The sequence below is a fragment of the Mobula birostris genome, chromosome 26, assembly GCF_030028105.1.
Source record: "Mobula birostris isolate sMobBir1 chromosome 26, sMobBir1.hap1, whole genome shotgun sequence".
Lineage (NCBI taxonomy): Eukaryota > Metazoa > Chordata > Chondrichthyes > Myliobatiformes > Myliobatidae > Mobula > Mobula birostris.
The window spans coordinates 697,389-717,186 of record NC_092395.1 but is presented as its reverse complement, the minus strand read 5'-3'; the positions used below and the strand labels follow the sequence as shown (position 1 = coordinate 717,186).

Below are 19,798 nucleotides of genomic sequence, written 5' to 3'. Positions count from 1 at the left end.
ATATACTTACTTATATATAATCATTGCTAACCTGTTTGATTCATCTGCATTTATATTACTGTATTGCGTAGTTACTAATAAATATTATTAGTTTATAGCAATACTGGACTCCAAAGTGTTTTCCATCTCTGCTGGCTCTTTATTCCCGTCACGGGGTACGTGACAGGACATACAATCAATGTATATAAGCTATATTATGTATTTATAATAATTGTTTATATCATGTCCTTCATCTGACTGAGTTTCTTTTTCCACTGCATCAGGTCCAGAGTAACAATTCTTTTGTTCTCCTTTACATTTGTGTACAGGAAATGAATTAAACAATCATGAATCTTGAACAACAGGGCAGCACTTCAGCCGCTGTCTTTATTACAGTATGTGCAGCTGTGGTCAGAGAGCAGAGACAGCTTGTCCATCCCCAAGTTGAATTCCCCATCACCATCAGTGCGTCAGTGATTTCCTCCCCTTCAGCATCCTGCGCAGGATGACCTCGATGCCACCGCGAGTGCTGATCCGCTTCAGCCAGCCGTGCGTCCGTAGCCGCTTGATGGTCTTCGGCTGGTACTCAGTCCCCCTTTTCTTCATCCGCACCTGTTGCTGACTCCACGGGAAGAACCAGGCGCTGAGGCGGCCGGTTACCTCTGCTTGCAGACCTGCAGCGGGTCGCAACGTCAGGAGGCCCTTGGGCCTCAGCAGTGCAGAGCTACAGACCTCGCGCTGGATGGGACCGGCCGATGTAGCAGGCATCAAGTACTGCCCTGAGTAGCACCTGCAGAAAGCAACAGAGACAGCAAACATCAGGAAGGGTTCTGTGCTGACAAAACCATACGAACAGAATTAGACCACCCAGCACATCAAGCTTTTTCACCATTACATCACAGGAGATTTATTTTCCCCCTTAACCCCATTCTTCTGCCTTCTCCCTGTAACCTGACACCCTCACAAACCAAGAACATCAAATTCCACTTTAAATACACTCAGTGACCTGGCCTCCACAGCTGTCTGTAGCAATGAATTCCACAAATTCACCACCCTCTGGCTAAAGAAATTCCTCTTCATCTCTGCTCTAAATGGATGTCTCTCTATTCAGAGGCTGTGCCCTCTGGTCCTAGACTCCCTTTCTATAGGAAACATCTTCTCCATGTCTCCTCTATCCAGGCAAAACATGAAGCATCAGAGATCCTATAGCTCAGGAGGCCATTTGGCCCATCAGGTTCATGCTAACTAAAAAAGGAGCTTCAGACTCGAAGCCACCATCCAGAACCTGAGCACAGCCCTGTAGGTTACTGTGCCGCATACTCATCAGCTACTGTAAATGAACGACAGTCTGTGCTGTGCTTCCTCACTTCAGCAGATGTCCACTCACGCTTAACTCCAGCTATTCCTGCTGTCAAGTACCCCGGATCCATGACCCAAGGTTTGCTAATGCAGACTTCACAATCCTAGTTACGTTCTCCAGAATTTCCCTGTAACCCTCGCGTGCCCCTCACCTACACTGGCCGATGGAGACTACAGACATAATTGCCCACTCTCAAGGAACTGACAGCATTCTGTTCACAGGGAAGCAGTCCTGAGCCCACACTCCTCTACTCTGATGTCCCCTCCACCCAGATAGAGCAAACTTATCAAACTATAATATACAACCCTGGGATTCATTCTGTAAAGGGCAGAGTAAATACAAAGAAAAACAATAGAATCAATGAAAAACTATAACGACAGATGCACAACCAAAAGATAAACAGTAAATACAAAAAGAACAAATTAATAATTATTAAATATTGAGAACATGAGTTGTAGAGTCTTTGAAAGTGAGCCCACAGGTTGTGAAATCAGTTCAGTGTTGAGGTGAGTGAAGTTACCTAAGGACAGGATTTCCCTCATTTTCATTTTCCCCACAGCAGCCTCCTTATTCAGCAGATCATCCTTCACAACTTCTGCCACGGGACACACCCCCCACATATTCCATGGCATTCCCTGGTCCACCCTTCCATCTGACCCTCCCAGCCACATTGCACACAACTAGGGGAAGTGCAGCATCCATCCCATCACTTCTTCACACCCAGGGGCACAAACTGTCCTCACTCACATTGGCTCCTTCCAGTCCAGTACCCTGCCTTCAGTGCTCCCGGTGTGGAAAGCACACACACACTGCGCGATGGCACAGCAGACACCATCTTAAAGCTTCTCCCCCCACCCCCACCATTAATCTGATCAACCATTCTAATTATAAAAACAAAAGATTCTGCAGACGCTGGAAATCCAGAGTAACATACACAAAATACTGTTGGAACACAACAGGTCAGGCAGCATTTTATGGAGTCAATGTTTTAGACTGAGATGCTTTATCAGTTCCTGTTTTGGGTCACATTTACCAAATTTGACCTACTGAAATGTACCACTTCATACTTATCTGGGTTGAACTCCATCTGTCACTTCTCAACCCAGTTGTGCATCCTGTCAATGTCCCACTGTAACTTCTGACAACCCTCCAGACTATCCACAACACCTGTAAACACTTTAAACCACTATATATAATTCAAAGTACATTTATTATCAAAGGTATCTATACATTCAGTGGTGGGCAAGTTATTGGAGAAGATCCTAATAGGCAGGGTTTATGAGCATTTGGAGAGACATAATTTGATTAGGGATAGTCAGCATGGCTTTGTCACAGGCAGGTCATGCCTTAAGAGCCTGACTGAATTCTTTGAGAAAGTAACAAAACACATTGATGAAGGTAGAGCAGTGGATGTAGTGTATATGGATTTCAGCAAGGCATTTAATAAGGTTCCCCATCAAGGCTTCTTCAGAAAGTAAGGAGGCATGGGATCCAAGGGGACATTGCTTTGTGGATCCAGAATTGGCTTGCCCACAGAAGGCGAAGGGTGGTTGTAAATGGGTCATATTCTGCATGGAGGTTGGTGACCAGTGGTGTTCCGCAGGGATCTATTCTGGGATCCCTCCTGTATGTGATTTTTATAAATGACCTGGATGAGGAAGTAGAAAGGTGGGTTAGTAAGTTTGCTGATGACACAAAGGTTGGGAGTGTTGTGGATAGTGTGGAGGGCTGTCAGAGGTTACAGCGGGACATTGATAGGATGCAGAACTGGGCTGAGAAGTGGCAAATGGAGTTCAACCCAGACAGGTGTGACGTGGCTCATTTTGGTAGGTCAAATTTGAAGACAGAATACAATATTAATGGTAAGACTTTTGACAGCATGGAGGATCTGAGAGATCTTGGGGTCGGTGTCCATAGGACACTCAAAGCTACTGCACAGGTAGACAGTGTTGTTAAGAAAGCATAAAGTGCGGTGACCTTCATCAACCATGGGATCGAGTTCAAGAGCCGTGAGGTAATGTTACAGCTATATAAGACCTTGGTCAGACCCCACTTGGAGAACTGTGTTCAGTTCTGATCACCTCACTACAGGAAGGATATAGAAACCATAGAAAGGGTGCAGAGGAGATTTACAAGGATGTTGCCTGGATTGGAGAGCATACCTTACGAGAATAGGTTGAGTGAACTCGGCCTTTTCTCCTTGGAGCGCGACAGAGGATGAGAGGTGACCTGATAGAGGTGTACAAGATACTGAGAGGCATTGATTGTGTGGATAGCCAGAGGTTTTTCCCCAGGGCTGAAATGGCTGACAGGAAGGGGCACAGGTTTAAGTGCTTGTAAGTAGGTACAAGGGGGATATCAGAGGCAAGTTTTTTTTTGCACAGCGCGTGGTGGGTGTGTGGAATGCACTGCCAGCGTCAGTGGTAGAGATGGATACAATAGGGTCTTTTAAGAGACTCTTGGATAGGTACATGGAGCTTAGAAAAATAGAGAGCCATGCTGTAGGGTAATTCTAGGCAGTTTCTAGAGTAGGTACCATGGTCAGCACAACATTGTGGGCTGAAAGGCCTGTAATATGCCGTAGATTTCAATGATTCTATGATTATACAACCTTGACATTTCTCTCCTTACAAGCAGCCACAAAGCAAAGGGACTCTTTTAAGAAACGACAGTCAAACACTCAATTTGCAGAGAGAGAAAAAAAAAACAAATGATGCAAACAATAAACGCAAGCAAATAGCATCCTGAACTGGTCCACGAAGAGAACTCATCCACAGACCCTTAGTTCAGTGCAAAGCCAAGTAAACGTTGTACAGCAGCAAGCTGAACCAGCCCCTCTCTCACTTCAGGAGCCAACACCCTAACTTTTTCCAACCTGGCCTTGCGCCTAAACCATCGTCCAAACATTGGGTTCAGTCACTTTGATATGCTGTCAGCTTTGATTTGGCCTGTACCCGACCTTTCCGATTCAGCCCAGTGCTGAAACTGATTCACTCTTGGAGACGAGCCCACTGCCTCGCCTCAGTCCTACCCATGTCGAATTCCTCCAAGTCCAAAACGAAGTTACAGGCTATCGTCTGCGATGATCGTTTACCAGTAAGAGTGGTGAATTAAGTATTTAGTTGTTTTCTTTGTTTCATTAGCCACAAGCAAGAAGTCGCTGAGATTCACCAGTGCCATTTTAAACAGGCATGTTATTCCATCCTTCTAACACTATTTTATATAATTCTTTATAAGACCCTAAGACATAGGAGCAGAATTAGGCCATTTGGTCCATTGAGTCTGCTCTGCCTTTCAATTATGGCTGATCCTTTTTTTTAAGAACATAGAACATAGAATAATACAGCACAGTACAGGCCCTTCAGCCCACAATGTTGTGCTGACTCTCAAACCCTGCCTCCCATATAAGCCCCCACCTTAGATTCCTCCATATACCTGTCTAGTAGTCTCTTAAACTTCACTAGTGTACCTGCCTCCACCACTGACTCAGGCAGTGCATTCCACGCACCAACCACTCTCTGAGTAAAAAACCTTCCTCTAATATCCCCCTTGAACTTCCCACCCCTTACCTTAAAGCCATGTCCTCTTGTATTGAGCAGTGGTGCCCTGGGGAAGAGGCGCTGGCTATCCACTCTATCTATTCCTCTTATTATCTTGTACACCTCTATCATGTCTCCTCTCATCCTCCTTCTCTCCAAAGAGTAAAGCCCTAGCTCCCTTAATCTCTGGTCATAATGCATACTTTCTAAACCAGACAGCATCCTGGTAAATCTTCTCTGTACCCTTTCCAATGCTTCCACATCCTTCCTGTAGTGAATATATTTTCCTCCCTTCTCAATCCCAGTTCCCAGCCTTCTCCCCGTAACCTTTGATGCCATGTCCAATCAAGAACCTATCAATCTCTGCCTTAAATACACCCAACAACCTGGCCACCATAGCTGCATGTGGCAACAACCATCCTTTGACTAAAGAAATTTCTCTGCATCTCTGTTGTGAAAGGACACCCCTCTATCTTGAGGCTATGCTCTCTTGTCCTAGACTCTCCCACCATGGGAATCTAGCCAGCTAACGTTCCTCGTATGATAACCCTTTCATTCCTGGAATAATCCTTGTGAACCTCTTCTAGACCCCCTCCAATGCCAGCACATCTTTTCTAAAATGAAGGGCCCAAAACTGTTCACAATACTCAAGGTGAAGCCTCACCAGTGCCTTATAAAGCCTCAGCATCACATCCTTGCTCTTGTATTCTAGACCTCTTGAAAAGTCATAGTCATACTTTATTGATCCCGGGGAAATTGGTTTTCATTACAGTTGCTCCATAAATAATAAATAGTAATAGAACCATAAATAGTTAAATAGTAATATGTAAATTATGCCAGTAAATTATGAAATAAGTCCAGGACCAGCCTATCGGCTCAGGGTGTCTGACCCTCCAAGGGAGGAGTTGTAAAGTTTGATGGCCGCAGGCAGGAATGACTTCCTATGACGCTCAGTGCTGCATCTCGGTGGAATGAGTCTCTGGCTGAATATACTCCTGTGCCCACCCAGTACATTATGTAGTGGATGGGAGACATTGACCAAGATGGCATGCAACTTAGACAGCATCCTCTTTTCCGACACCATCATGACAGAGTCCAGTTCCATCCCTACAACATCACCGGCCTTACGAATGAGTTTGTTGATTCTGTTGGTGTCTGCTACCCTCAGACTGCTGCCCCAGCACACAACAGCAAACATGATCGCACTGGCCACCACAGACTTGTAGAACATCCTCAGCATCGTCCGGCAGATGTTAAAGGACCTCAGTCTCCTCAGGAAATAGAGACGGCTCTGACCCTTCTTGTAGACAGCCTCGGTGTTCTTTGACCAAAAGAAGAATGCTAACATGGCATTTGCCTTCCTCACCACCGACTTGACCTGCAAGTGAACCTTCAGGATGTTCTGCACAAGGACTCCCAAGTCCCTTTGCATCTCAGATTTTTGGATTTTCTCCCCATTTAGAAAATAGTCTGCACATTTATTTCTACTACCAAAGTGCATGACCATGCAATTTCCAACATTTTCATAACTGTTGAATGTTGTTGTTTACTGCATATTACGCCCTGACAAACGCACCACAGCAAATTCCTAATACATGTAAATGTATACAGTGAATAAAGTTGATTCTTGAAATCTGCATTCAGCACTCAAGGACAACCCTGGGTTTCCAATCTTCCATCACTTTGACCCCCTCCCCCCACGATCACCGTGCATCATAACAAGGCCAGATGCAAGCTGGACAAGGAGCATCTGAGCACTGTGCAGCGTCCCAGGACAACCAAGGCCAAGGTAGTGCCATCTGTGTGAGTCCATCCACCTCCCTCCTTCCACAGACACCACCTTAGAATCAAGTCAAAGACTCCACAGCCAACCACCCTTCCCAGGCATTTATACCTCTCCACACCACCCTCCCCACCTGTCAGGCAGAAGACAAAAAGCTTGAAAGTACAGAGCGCCAGGTTTAAGGACAGCTCCTATCTCACTGTTATCAGACTCTCTCATATGCTGAATGTTGAACTCTTGATTGTCACCCTTGTACGCTTTTTGTCTGCCGTCACTTTCTCTGTAACTGAAAAAACTATATTCAACATTCTGCTTTCTTATGCCTCAATGTATTCATGGGGGTGTGTAGGGTGTCCAGGGAGGGTAGCAACTCTAGAGAGGGGCTTGTTGTGTACATGCTGGGAAGATTTGCTCCCCACTGGACACTCAGCTCTCACCTGCTGTTTGCACATGACAGCAGCCACAACACTTCAACAGTGGGGCTAAACCAGGTGAGGATAGCTGCTGGGCCACATACCCTGGTGAGATAAGGACATGTTTGTCCCAGTATGCAAAGCCAGCGCCAGCAGACCGGGGGAATGAAATCTACAGTGGGATCCAATGGCCAGGAAGGCAATTCCGCAATGCTCCGTGGAGAGCGAAGGGCATAACAGGGCACAGAAGTCACGGACATCCACTGCGAAGAAGGAAGACCCTAGTATGTAACAACTACTCATACTACTGGACCCAGACTTCCAAGGCTGAGGGAGTGGAGCTGTTCCAGTGTAGCAGCCTTTCCACTTTAAAAACTCTCCTGCACAGGTCTCCTGCCATTGTTGGATTCAATGGACAACCAACTTATGTATGGCAGGATCTGTCTGGATGCTCTTCACTGTATCTCGGTGCACTTGAAAGTAGAACATGGAAGAGTATAGCACAGGAAGACGTTTTATTGCCCCACAATGTTGTGTTAAACTAATTAAACGTCTAATTCCTTTGGCCTATCCCACATCGTTATCCCATCATTCTCGGCACATTCATGTGCGTAAGAACCTCCTTCACGAACCCCTCTAACATATATACAGTACCTCCACCACCATCCCAACAGCACATTCCAGGCACCAACCACTGTGTGAAAACAAACTTGCCTCGCACAACTGCTTTTAATTTACACCCCACCCCACACCAAAAACAAGCTTTCTGATGTTAGATATTTTGCCTCTCATACCTATGAGTTTTCTCCCCAGCCGTCGTTGGAGGAAACGACCCGATTTTGTCCCACCTCTCTGCACCCTTTCCAAAGCCCCCGAATTCCTCCTATAATGGGGCAACCAGAATTAAAGGTGATAATCCAGTTTCTTATAAAGCTACAACATAGCTCCCAGTTCCTTGACTGATAAAGGACAGCCACGCCATGCCTTGCCTTCTTTACCAGCCTCTCGATCTGAGCAGAGTAGCCCCTTTCGGCGAGCTATGAACATGGACCCAAAGATCCCTTGTTGAGGGTCTTGCCATTAACATCTACAGTCCTCCTACATTTGATCTCCCATTTGGGTGGATCAGACTCTCCGGGGCGGAGGCCCTCCCGGCCGCCCTACCTGCATTGCCCCACAGCCGCTCGCACGAAATTCATAACAGCAGCAGGTCTTCGGCCTTCACCGGGCGCAGCAAGGCCTCTGCAGCCGCCTATTGGTCACCTTGAGCCAGCAGCTCATCCAATGGCGTGCCGGTTTTCAACGGTAACTGACAATGCGTTCTTACGTCTCGCTAAGCATCCTGGGAATTGTAGTTTAATGTCATAGCGAAGCGAGGCGATGCCTCAGATCAATAAGCATACATCACCACGGGCAACTCTCCGATGCTCACTACACTGCAGCCAGTAGATGCAGCAATGCAAGAAACACGGGGGGGTGGGGGACCGGGGCTCTGTCTGCAGCCCTCTGGGCTCGGCTGCGCTAGCCCTCCACCGTCCTAGCGGTTTCCCAGTAGGACCCCCGCCTTGTGCCCTCTCTAAGCTTGAGACCAGCCAAACTTCACTTTCTGCCCGAAGGTGATATCCATCATTAAGGACCCCCGTCATGCAGAAGATGCCCTCTTCGCATCAGAGAGGATGTACAGGATCCTGAAGACACATACTCAACGTTTCAGCAACAGCTCCGCCATCAGATTTCTGACTGGACAATGAACCATTATCTTTCTCTTTTTTGTGTGCCACACGCTGCCAGAGCCTCGGCGTCCACTTTTCAAGTGGTTGTCTTGGAGGAAAGATTCTGTAAGTGGTCCCCAACGTCCTTCTCACAGCGCAGTTTTTTTTACGAAGCCAAGTTGCGAGCTCTCAACCCGGCACGGATGGAAAGCGTGCCCAGGAGCGACCCGACTAGATTCGAACTCGGGAACCTTCGCTCCGGAGTCCGGCGCTGATGTCATTGCTGATATTTGTCATTACTGTATATTTGTAATTTTTTGCTCTCTTTGTATTACTCAATTTAATGTTACACACACACACACATACATAAATATAAGACCTTAAGATAGAGGAGCAGAATTAGGCCATTTGGCCCATCGAGTCCGCTCCATTTTCCTCTCAGCCCCAATCTCCTGCCTTCTCCCCGTATCCCTTCAAACCCTGATCAATCAAGAATCTATCAACCTCTGCCTTAAATATACATAAAGACTTGACCTCCACAGATTCACTACTCTCTGGCTAAAGAAATTCCTTCTAATCTCCGTTCTAAAAGGACGCCCGTCTATTCTGAGGCCGAAACATCGACTGTGCTCTTTTCCATAGATGCTGCCTGGCCTGCAGAGTTCCTCCAGCATTCTGTGTGTGTTGAGGCGTTTTATGTTTAATGAAACCTGTAACATATTTATTGAACTCCAAAACCTCAACACAAAGTGTGCTAATAATCCTTACATAATCATATCATTGCACCAGACCAGCCTCTTAAAGTGAAAGTGAAGTCCCCCTCCAGTTCAGATGTTCAAACTGCCCCTTCTGTGCAGTTCCCACCTTCCCTGGAAGAGAGGCCAGTGATCCAAAAATCTTATACCCTCCCTCCTACACCAACCCCTTAGCCACATATTAAACTGTATAATCTTCCTCGTTCTGGCATCACTAGCATGTGGCATGGGTAGCAATCCTGACAGCACAATCCTGGGGGTTGTGCCTTTTAACTTAGCACCTAACTCCCTATGCAGATCCTTTACACTCATCCTACTCATGTCATGGACCACGACCTCTGGTTGTTCACCCTCCCACTTAAGAATGATGAAGACTCGATCCAAGATGTCCCAGGTCCTAGCAACCGGGTGGTAACACACCATCTGGGAATCTCGTTCTCACTTATAGAACCTCCTGTCCATTCCTCGAACTAATGGATCCTCTATCACCACGTTTTTTCTTTCCCCCCCCCCACCATGCCTTCTGAGCTTCTGAGTCTCAGAGGCAGACTCAGTGCCAGAGACCCAACCTCTGTTAAGTAACCGAATCCCCCCTTCCCCCGAGGTATACCTGTTGTTGAGGGGGATGGCTCCTTAACCCCTTTCTCCTTCCTGACTGTCACCCAGTTTCCTGTGTCCTGTACCTTGGGTGTAACTCCCTCTTTATATGTCCTATTGATCACCCCCTTCAGCCTCCCAAATGATCCAGAATTCATCCAGTTCCAGCTCCAACTTCTTAACACGGATGGTTAGAAGCTGCAGCTGGATGCACTTCTCGCAGTTGTAGTTGTCAGGAATACTGGAGGTCTGGCCTGGCCCTGATCTTTGGAACTCGGTGCTGAAACATCTACAGCTTTAAGGTGCTCCTTAAAAATCTGTGATTGAGTTACAAACTTTCTGTGACTTGATGTCATATTTTGTCTGATTACATTGCTTGAAGCTGTGATGAATCTGTGCAATACCAGGCTCTAAAGTCAGGGAATGTTGAGCAGCTTGAAGCTGTCATGGATCTGTGCATTGCACTCTCCAGGCAGGAAGACTGAAAGCAAGAAGCAGTCGGTTGAGGCTGGCTGGCTCACTGAGTGAACAAGGACTGCAGATGAGAACTGCGGTTAAACAGGCTGCAGGTCATGAGTCTGGAATGAGTGGTGGGGAATCCTATTAGCCAGGTGGAGACCGGGAGGTGCCTGCATGTGATGCAATCAGTCAGAATGCTCTCCACCATACAGTATACAAATTTTCTACAGTCTATGTTTCAGGCCAAACCCTTTCATCAGAACTGGAAAGAAAGTGGGCAGAAGCCAGAAAGAAACGAGAGGAAAATGCATGAGCTGGTAGGTGATGGGTGAATTAAGGTGGGGGGGGGGGGGAAGAGGGATGGATGGGTGGGCAGGTGGGAGGGGGGAGAATGGGAATGATGTGAGAAGCTGGTGGTTAAAGAGACATTAGGCTGAAAGAGATTGAATCTGACAGAAGAGGAGAGTAGATCATGGAATACAGGGCAGGAGGTGGGGAACCAGAGGGAGGAATGTTTGGGTGATGGCAGGTCATCGGGGTGGGGAGATAATAGGGCCATAGAGATAAGGGAAAACAAAGGCTAGAGGAATGGGGAGGAGAGGGGAATGGTTAATTCCACTTCTCTTTCCATGGGTGCTGCTGAACTGTTAGGCTGAGAAGTGGCAGGTAGAGGTCAATCAGCTGAAGTGTGAAATGATGCACTTTTGGAAGTTGAAATTGAAGGCAGAGTACAGGGTGAATGATAGTCTGGAGTCACAGTCACAAGTTGAAAGGGTAGCTAGGATGGCGTATGGTTTCTTGGACTTCATCAGTCAGGGGACTGAGTTCAAGAGCCACAGAGTAATGTTACAGCTCTATAAAACCCTGGTTAGACCACACTTGGTATATTATTGTGTTCAGTTCTGGTCACCTCATGATAGGAAGAATGTGGAAGCTTTAGAGAGGATGCAGAGGAAATTTACCAGGATGCTGCTTGGATTAGAGAGCATGTCTTATGATAGGGTGAGCAAGCTAGGGCTTCTGTCTGGAGTGAAGGAGAATGAGAAGTGACTTGATAGAGGTGCATAAGATGATAAGAGGTGTGCAAGGCATCCTGTCCCCATTCTAACAAGTTTCTACAGGAGCACCATTGAGAGTGTCCTGTCTGGTTGCATCATTGCGTGGTACAGAAGCTGCAGGACATTGGACTGCAAAGCCCTACAGAGGACAGTAAAAACTGCCAAGAGGAACTCCAGGATCTCCTTCCCACCCATCATTTGTGACATTTACCGGGAGAGTTGCAGACAAAGGGCCCAAAGCATTGTTGAGAATCCCTACCACCCATCCCACAACCTCACTGACCTTCCACCATCAGGAAGGAGGTACAGGAGCATCAGGACTAGACTGCTGAACTGGGATACAGCTTCTTCCCTTGAGCTGTGAGACTAATGAATACCTGTCACCACCGAGTTCTTATCACTGGGGCAGTGAGCTGTTTACTGTTTACCTGTGCTGCATGTATTTTGAATAACTGTTTACCTGTGCTGCATGTATTTTGAATAATATTTTATTAAATTATTTATGGTAATATTTTGGTTTATGTTCTGTGTGTGATATATCCCACTGCCCCCCACTGTTTGGTCCAGAGGAATGTTGTTTCATTTAGTTGTATATAAGTACAGTCAGATGACAATGAACTTGAAGTTGAAGAGGCATAGATCCAATGGGAAGCTGGTGCCTTTTCCCTGGGTGGAAATGGTCAATACACAGGGTGTAATTTTAAGGTGATTTCAGGAAAGTACAGTATGTTATTAGTGTAAAAGCCTCCTTCCAACACTAGCAATGCCCGGCCCAGGGCAGCTCATTCCAAATGCAACAATCACTCTGCAAACACGAGGAATTCTGCAGATGCTGGAAATTCAAGCAACACACACCAAAGTTGCTGGTGAACGCAGCAGGCCAGGCAGCATCTCTAGGAAGAGGGACAGTCGACGTTTCGGGCTGAGACCCTTCATCAGGACTCCTCAGGAAGTGTCCTGACGAAGGGTCTCAGCCGGAAACGTCGACTGTACCTCTTCCTAGAGATGCTGCCTGGCCTGCTGCGTTCACCAGCAGCTTTGATGTGTGTTGCAACAATCTGCCTTCATTCCTAGAGAGGGACTGACACTTTGGCCTGCCAGTTCCATGCCAAATACCAGTCACCCATTGACACTCAATCCCTGAGCCTCCGCCACTGCAAAACATGGGCAGGGAACCTGCAATGAACTGAGGTCATCTCCCCTGGTGCCCCTCCTCCTTCCCTTTCTCCCATGGTCTACTCTCCTCTCCCCTTTGCCCTTTCCATTTATCACCCCCAGATCCTTACTTAATCTCCCCGCTTCCCCACCCACCCGGGTTCACCTATTACCTTCCAGCCTGTCCTCCTTGCCCCCTACCCGACTATCTTCTGGCGCCTTCCCCCTCCTTTCCGGTCCCGAGGTAGGGTCTCGGCCCGAAACGTCGACTGTGTATGTATTTCATCGCTGCTGCCTGACCTACTGAGCTCCTCCAGCATTTTATGTGTATTGTTTTTTGGATTTTCAGCATCTGCAGAATCTCTTGTGTTTATAAAATGAAGTCGGGCAGCGTCTGTAGAGGGAGAATCCGAGCTGGATCTGTTTGCACTGCACATCGGCAGTGGTTCAAATCCGCGTTCGGCAGCTTTAATGTTACCTCACCTGTGGGCTGTGCTCTCCCTGAAGCTGGAGCGGGTGGCCGGGAGTCGACCCTCAGCGCCCCCCAAGCAGGGCCGGGAGTCAACCCACAGCTTCCTCGGTAAGAACCAGTCAGCCGACAGACGCGACCGCGCTCCCTACAATTGACGCATTTTCAACGCCCACCAGCCCAGCGCCGGCCCGCCCTGGCGCAGCCAGTTGGCTACATTGATGTGATTGACAAGCAGTTTGCCAGGATCCCTGTGAGCTTAATGGCTGAGAGAGGTGGCAATCAGTGCGGAGGGAAGGCGACGAGCTGCTGATTGGACTGTTCCTCTGCAGCGATCAAGGACAAGCGGAGACATCCTGCAATGACCTGGAAAGCTGCGATCCAGCGGAACGGGGCACCGACACAGGCAAATCATCGGCAATTGATTCTGTGGTGAACATTGCAATCCCGGCTGCAGAATGTAAAGCAAGAATACCGAGTTCCGATCGTCTGTCTGTTCCAATCTATTGCAATACTTAATCTCTTTAATGAGAGTTCGCGCGGCTGCAATTTCTCGAAGAGCCCCGGAGTCTGCATTTATGAATGAGGTAGGGGGCATTTTCTATTTTAGCATTGGTTTCAACGCCATTCTGTTCATTGAATGAATTCCTCAAATTTACAATCGGTGCAGTGCAAGGCTTCGAGGAATGCGGGGACGTTTTCCTGCACGCATTTTTGCAGATTCTCGGGATATTCTTGACGTTCCTTTTAAACATAAAATGAATCGTATATTTTATATATAAAATAGGAAGATATAATTCCATTTCTGCATTTCTGGCCACATTCGCAATTCCCAGTGTGCAGTTGTGTACGGAGTCTGTTCCCGCTATAATGCCTTAATAAACATGATTGTGCACTGATTGAGTTGGTATAATTTCTGTGGGTTTACAGCAACGCCTGTCTCTGACCGGAGGAAACAAGCGCCATCGAGTTAATCCCCTGGGATTAAGCAGGTAGCTGCAATGTGAAAAATCAGCGGCGGAGATGAATTGCCCTCGAACCGAACCGGTTTTGCGAGAGACGTCCAGTGTGTGTGTGTGAGAGAGAGTGTGAGTGTGTGTGTGTGTGTGTGAGAGAGAGAGAGAGAGTGTGTGTGTGTGTGTGAGAGAGAGTGTGTGTGTGTGTGTGTGTGTATGTGTGAGAGAGAGTGTGTGTGTGTGAGTGTGTGTGTGTATGTGTGAGAGAGAGTGTGTGTGTGTGTGTGTGTGTGTTTGTCTCTGTGTCTGACTGGGGTCATATGTATTTTTGTGACAGTCTTGCTGAGTGTGTGTGTGTATGTATGTGCCTGGCGGTGTGTGGGGGGGTGCTGGCTGTGAGTGTGTCTGGCCAAATGTGAGTGAGTGTGTACTCAATGCTGGTATATAATTATATATATATATATATATATATATATATATATGTATACACACATACACACACACACAGTCACACACACCCGCACCCACACACACACACACACTCACACACACACACACACACACACACACACGGTGATTGATAGGTTCGTAGCCTAAGGTAGAAGGAGATGAGTTATACAGCTCTGGTTACATGCACATGTAGTTCAACTCTTTGAGTGATAATGCAGAAAGTTTGAAGTTAATAACTCATTTCCTTGTACCTTTAGGCCTTGAACTTATCAGCTCTCGTGTGTGTATACACACACACGTGCACACACACACACGCACGCACACACACGCGCACGCACACACACGCGCGCACGCGCACACTCACACAAACACGCACACACACACACGCACACTCACACACACACGTGCACACACACACACACATGCACACACGCGCGCGCGCGCACACACACACACGCACGGATCAATATATAATTAAATAAGTTGTGCAAAGAAAGGAAAAAATAGTGAGTTAGTTTACATGGGTTCATTGACCATTCAGAAATCTGATGGCAAAAGGCAAGAAGCTGTTCCTAAAAAAGTTGAGTGTGGGTCTTTGGGCTCCTGTACCTCCTCCTTGATGGTAGCAATAGGAAGAGGGCGTGTCCTGGGTGACAGAGGTCCATAACGATGGATGCCATCTTCTTGGTGTCCTCAGTGCTGGGGAGACTAGTGTCCACGATGGAGCTGGCTGAGTGTACAGCTTTCTCCGATCCTGTGCAGTGGCCCCTCCACACCAGACGGTGATGCACCTAGTGAGAATACTCTCCACAGTACATCTGCAGAAATTTGAGAGAATCTTTGGTGACAGACTCCTAATGAAATGTAGCTGCTGTTGTGTGATCTTTGTAATTGCGTCAATATGTTGGGCCCAGGATCGATCTTCAGGAGATGTTGACACCCAGGAACTTGAAACTGCTCACCCTTTCTTATGAGGGAGGGGTCAACAGGCTGGGCTTCGCTTGTAACTGCTGGAGATTGGAAATTGAGAATGTTCCAGGGTGAGAGATTCTGAAGGATGTTGTAGTGCTAGGGAGAATGCAGAGGGGATTCACCAGGGTGTTAGCTGATTACGGGGATTTAGTTATGGGGAGACATTGGACAGGCTGAGCTTGTGTTCTTTGGAGTGAAGGGGCTGAGTGTCAAACTGTTCTGGCTGGTTGGTTACAGAACATTCATGGATGTCAGTATCTTAAACTCATTTTATTCTAACACTCTTGTTAATTAAAGGGGATTATGGACAAAGTCCGTGAGAAGGTTCTCCCTCTATGGCGTGCTAGGTTTAGGGGTGAAGGATGACACAGGTTCAGTGTGGAGTTACTAGTGGGATTACAGTTTGATCAGAATTGAAGTTCAAATTCAGTTTATTGTCATTCAACCGTACACCACACAAAACAATGTTCCTCTGGACCAAAGTGCACAACACAGTACAAATAACTCATACAGATAACACATAGAGTAATATTACCATAAATAAATTAACAAATAATAAGATGCATTTACGACACAAGTTAAAATATGAACAGTATAACACTACTTGTGGTTTATACTTGATGAGACCCGGATGGTGGCAGGGATTTCAGTCGTTTTATGGCCTTGTGGAAGAAGCTGTTTCCCATCCTAATAGCTCCTGTCCTGGCACTATGGTACCTCCTGCCTAATGGTAGAGGTCAAAGAGATCGTTGGATGGATGGTAGGGATCATCAACAATGCTAATAGGTGGTGCTCCTGATAAATATCTCTTATGAATGGAAGAGAGACTCCAATGATCCTCTCAGCAGTCGTGGCAATCCTTTGTAGGGTCATGTGGTCAGATGCTTGCAATTCCTGTAGCAGACAGTGATACAGCTGGTCTGAAGACACTCGATGTTGCTCCCATTGGTTAGAACGGTGGGGGAGGGGGGTGCTGCCTGTGGTGCCTTGTCCCTCAATGGGACTACATGTTGTTGTGCTGCTGTCAAACTCCCCACAGCCACAACTGTTGCGATCTGCTGACAGGAATTAGATGGTGGGGCTTACAGATTGCCTAGAGGCCTGAAGGAGGCATCTGAAATAAAAACAAAAAATGTTAGAACCACCCAGAAGCTCAGGCAAGAGGAAGACAGTCTCTGCTTCAAGTGGTGCCTTCTTCCCAATGAATGATCACTGGAGATGCTAAATGATCATTTCCAGGTGCAGGTAGATTGGGAGAATCAGTTTGGTGCTAGATCCTGAGAGGGGGAATTCCTAGAATGCCTGTGAGGTGGCTTTTTAGAGCACTTCATCATTGAGACAACTAGGGGATCAGCTATTCTGGTTTGGATGCTGTACAATGAACTAGAATTGGTTAGAGAGCTTAAGGTAAAGGAACCCTGAAGAGACAGTGATCATAATATGACAGAATTCACCCTGCAATTGGAGAAGGAGAGGCTAAAGTCAGATGTATCAGTATTATAGTGGAGTAAAAGGAATTATAGAGACATGAGAAACACGCACAAAATGCTGGAGGAACTCAGCAGGCCAGGCTGCATCTGCAGAAAAGAATACAGTCGACATTTCGGGCCGAGACCAAAAAATGAGGAATAGATTGCATTTTTATTTTAAAATCTTTTTTATTAATTACTATTGAAGATCAACAAAAAATACATTAAAGTAATCAAGTCAATGAGAATTAAATTATCAAATAACTGATTAACAAAGCTAAACAATATATCAATAATAATAGGGAAAAATAAAATGTTAAAACTATTTTTTGGGAAAAAAGAAAGAAGGAAAAAAGAACCCTTACTAACTAAAAAAAAACCCTACTAACAGAAAAAAAAACGAAAAAAAAAAACCATTGGGAGCACAACCCCAGAGCTATACGCAAACAAGCTTCCATAAAACAAAAACATCAATCCGCCAACTCAAATCCATTTAAAGAAGAATCAGAAGGGAACCATCTTAATTAACTCAAATCAAATGATAGTAGTGGGCAAAAGAGCCCCACCTTCTCTCAAAGTCAAATCGAGGATCAAAAGTTCGACTTCTGATTTTCTCCGAACTAAGACATAACATCACCTGAGAGAACCATTGTATCAAAGTGGCATCTTTCCATTTCAATAAAATAGCCCTTCTGGCCAATAATGTAACAACTGCAATTACATGTTGGTCTGATATAGAAATACCATGAATATATTGAGGGATTATACTGAACAAAACTGTCAATTTATTAGGTTGTAAATTAATTTTAAAGCTTTAGAAATTGTAGAGAAAATAGATTTCCAAAACTGTTTCAATACAGAGCACGACCAAAACATGTGTGTCAATGTAGCTGTCTCAGTTTTACATCTATCACACTGACTATCAACATTAGGAAATATTTTAGACAATCTCTCCTTTGTCAAATAGTAATGATATACAATTTTAAATTGAATTAAAGAGTGACTGGCACAAATTTAAGAAGAGTTAACTAACTTCAAAATTTGCAACAATCCTCTGTTATCAAGGTCATGTTAAGCTCTCTTTCCCAATCTTGCTTAATCTTGAGTAAAGGATAATTGTACTGTTGTAGTAGAAATGATAAATTTTCCCAATAAAACCTTTCACTAAAGGATTCATTTTTAAAATAACGTCTAACAGATCAGAATCTTGTATATATGGAAAATTACTTAAATATTCTTGTAAGAAATGTCTGACCTGAAGAAGAATAGATTTAAAAGATTGAGGAGTAGATTTTTTTCTCCAGTCTTGCTGAAGGGTCTCAGCCCAAAACATTGACTGTACCTTTTTCCATAGATCCTGCCTGGTCTGCTGAGTTCCTCCAGTATTTTGTCCGTGTTGCTTGGATTTCCAGCATATGCAGATTTCTTCTTGTTTGTGTACAGAGACATGAGTGAGGAGTTGGCAAAAATTGATTGGAAAAGAACTTTAGTAAGAGAGAAGAAAACTGGCAAAAATGATTGGTAAAGAACACTGGCAGGGATGATGGCAGAGCAGCAATAGCTGAAATATCTGGAAGCAATTTGGAAGGCACAGGAGATGTACATCCCAAAGAGAAAGAAGTGTTCTAAAGGCAAGATGACACAATCGTGGCTAACTAGAGAAGTCAAAGCCAAAGAGAGGGCATATAATGAAGCAAAAATTAGTGATAATTTAGAGGATTGAGGAGCTTTTTAAAAACCAACAGAAAGCAACTAAAAAAGTCATTACAAAGGAAAAGGTGAATATAAAGGTAAGCTATCCAATAATATTAAAGAGGATACTAAAAGTTTCTTCAGATACATAAAGTATAAAAGAGAAGTGAGAATGTGTATCAGATCATTGGAAAATGATGCTGGAGAGTAGTGGCGGGGGACAAGGAAATGGCGAACAAACTGAGTAAGTATTTTGCATCAGTCTTCACTGTGGAAGAGACTCGCAGTGTGCCGGATGTTCCAGAGTGTCAGGGGGCCAGAAGTGTGTGAGGTTGCTGTCACTTGGGAGAAAGTTCTTGGAAAACTGAAAGGTCTAAAAGTAGATAAGTCACCTGAACCAGATGGTGTACATGCCAGGGTTCTAAAAGTGTTGGCTGAAGAGATTGTGGAGACATTAGTAATGATCTTTCAAGAATCAATTGATCCTGGCATGGTAATGGAGGAATGGAAAATTGCAAATGTCACTCTACTTTTCAAGGAGGGAGAGAGGCAGAAGAAAGGGAACTACACTCTAGTTAGTTTGACCTCGGTGGTTGGGAACATGTTGGAGTAATTTATTAAGGATGAGGTCTCAGGGTACTTGGTGGTACATGATAAAATAGACCCTAGTCAGCATGGTTTCCTCGAGAGAAAATCTTGCCTGACAAATCTGTTGGAATTTTTTGAAGAAATATCAAGCAGCATTGACAACGGATAATGGGTGGATATTGTGTACTTGGATTTTCAGAAGGCCTTTGACAAGCTACCACACTAGACTGCTTAACAAGTTAAGAGTCCATGGTATTAAAGGAAATATACTAGCATGGATAAAGCAGTAGCTGATTGGCAGGATGCAAAGAATAGGAATAAAGGGAGCTTTTTCTGATTGGCTATCAGTGACTCATGGTGTTCCACAGGGGTCTGTATTGGAACTGCTTCTC

The 19,798-nt window shown here is 45.5% G+C and overlaps 1 protein-coding gene across 2 annotated transcripts; it reads right to left on the bottom strand.

The window, feature by feature from the left end:
* Positions 1 to 327: 327 nt before the first annotated feature.
* On the bottom strand, positions 328 to 8,326 carry mrpl34 (mitochondrial ribosomal protein L34). 2 transcript variants are annotated; one of them, XM_072243941.1, is made up of 2 exons: positions 8,239 to 8,326; positions 328 to 769 (listed from the first exon to the last, which is right to left on the bottom strand). In XM_072243941.1, the coding sequence occupies exons 1-2, from the start codon at positions 8,271 to 8,273 to the stop codon at positions 442 to 444; spliced, it is 363 nt and encodes a 120-aa protein (XP_072100042.1). In that variant the 5' UTR covers positions 8,274 to 8,326; the 3' UTR covers positions 328 to 441. The 2 variants fall into 2 exon arrangements, with proteins under 2 accessions (XP_072100042.1, XP_072100043.1); XM_072243942.1 differs by lacking the exon at positions 8,239 to 8,326 and adding an exon at positions 7,869 to 8,191.
* Positions 8,327 to 19,798: the final 11,472 nt, after the last annotated feature.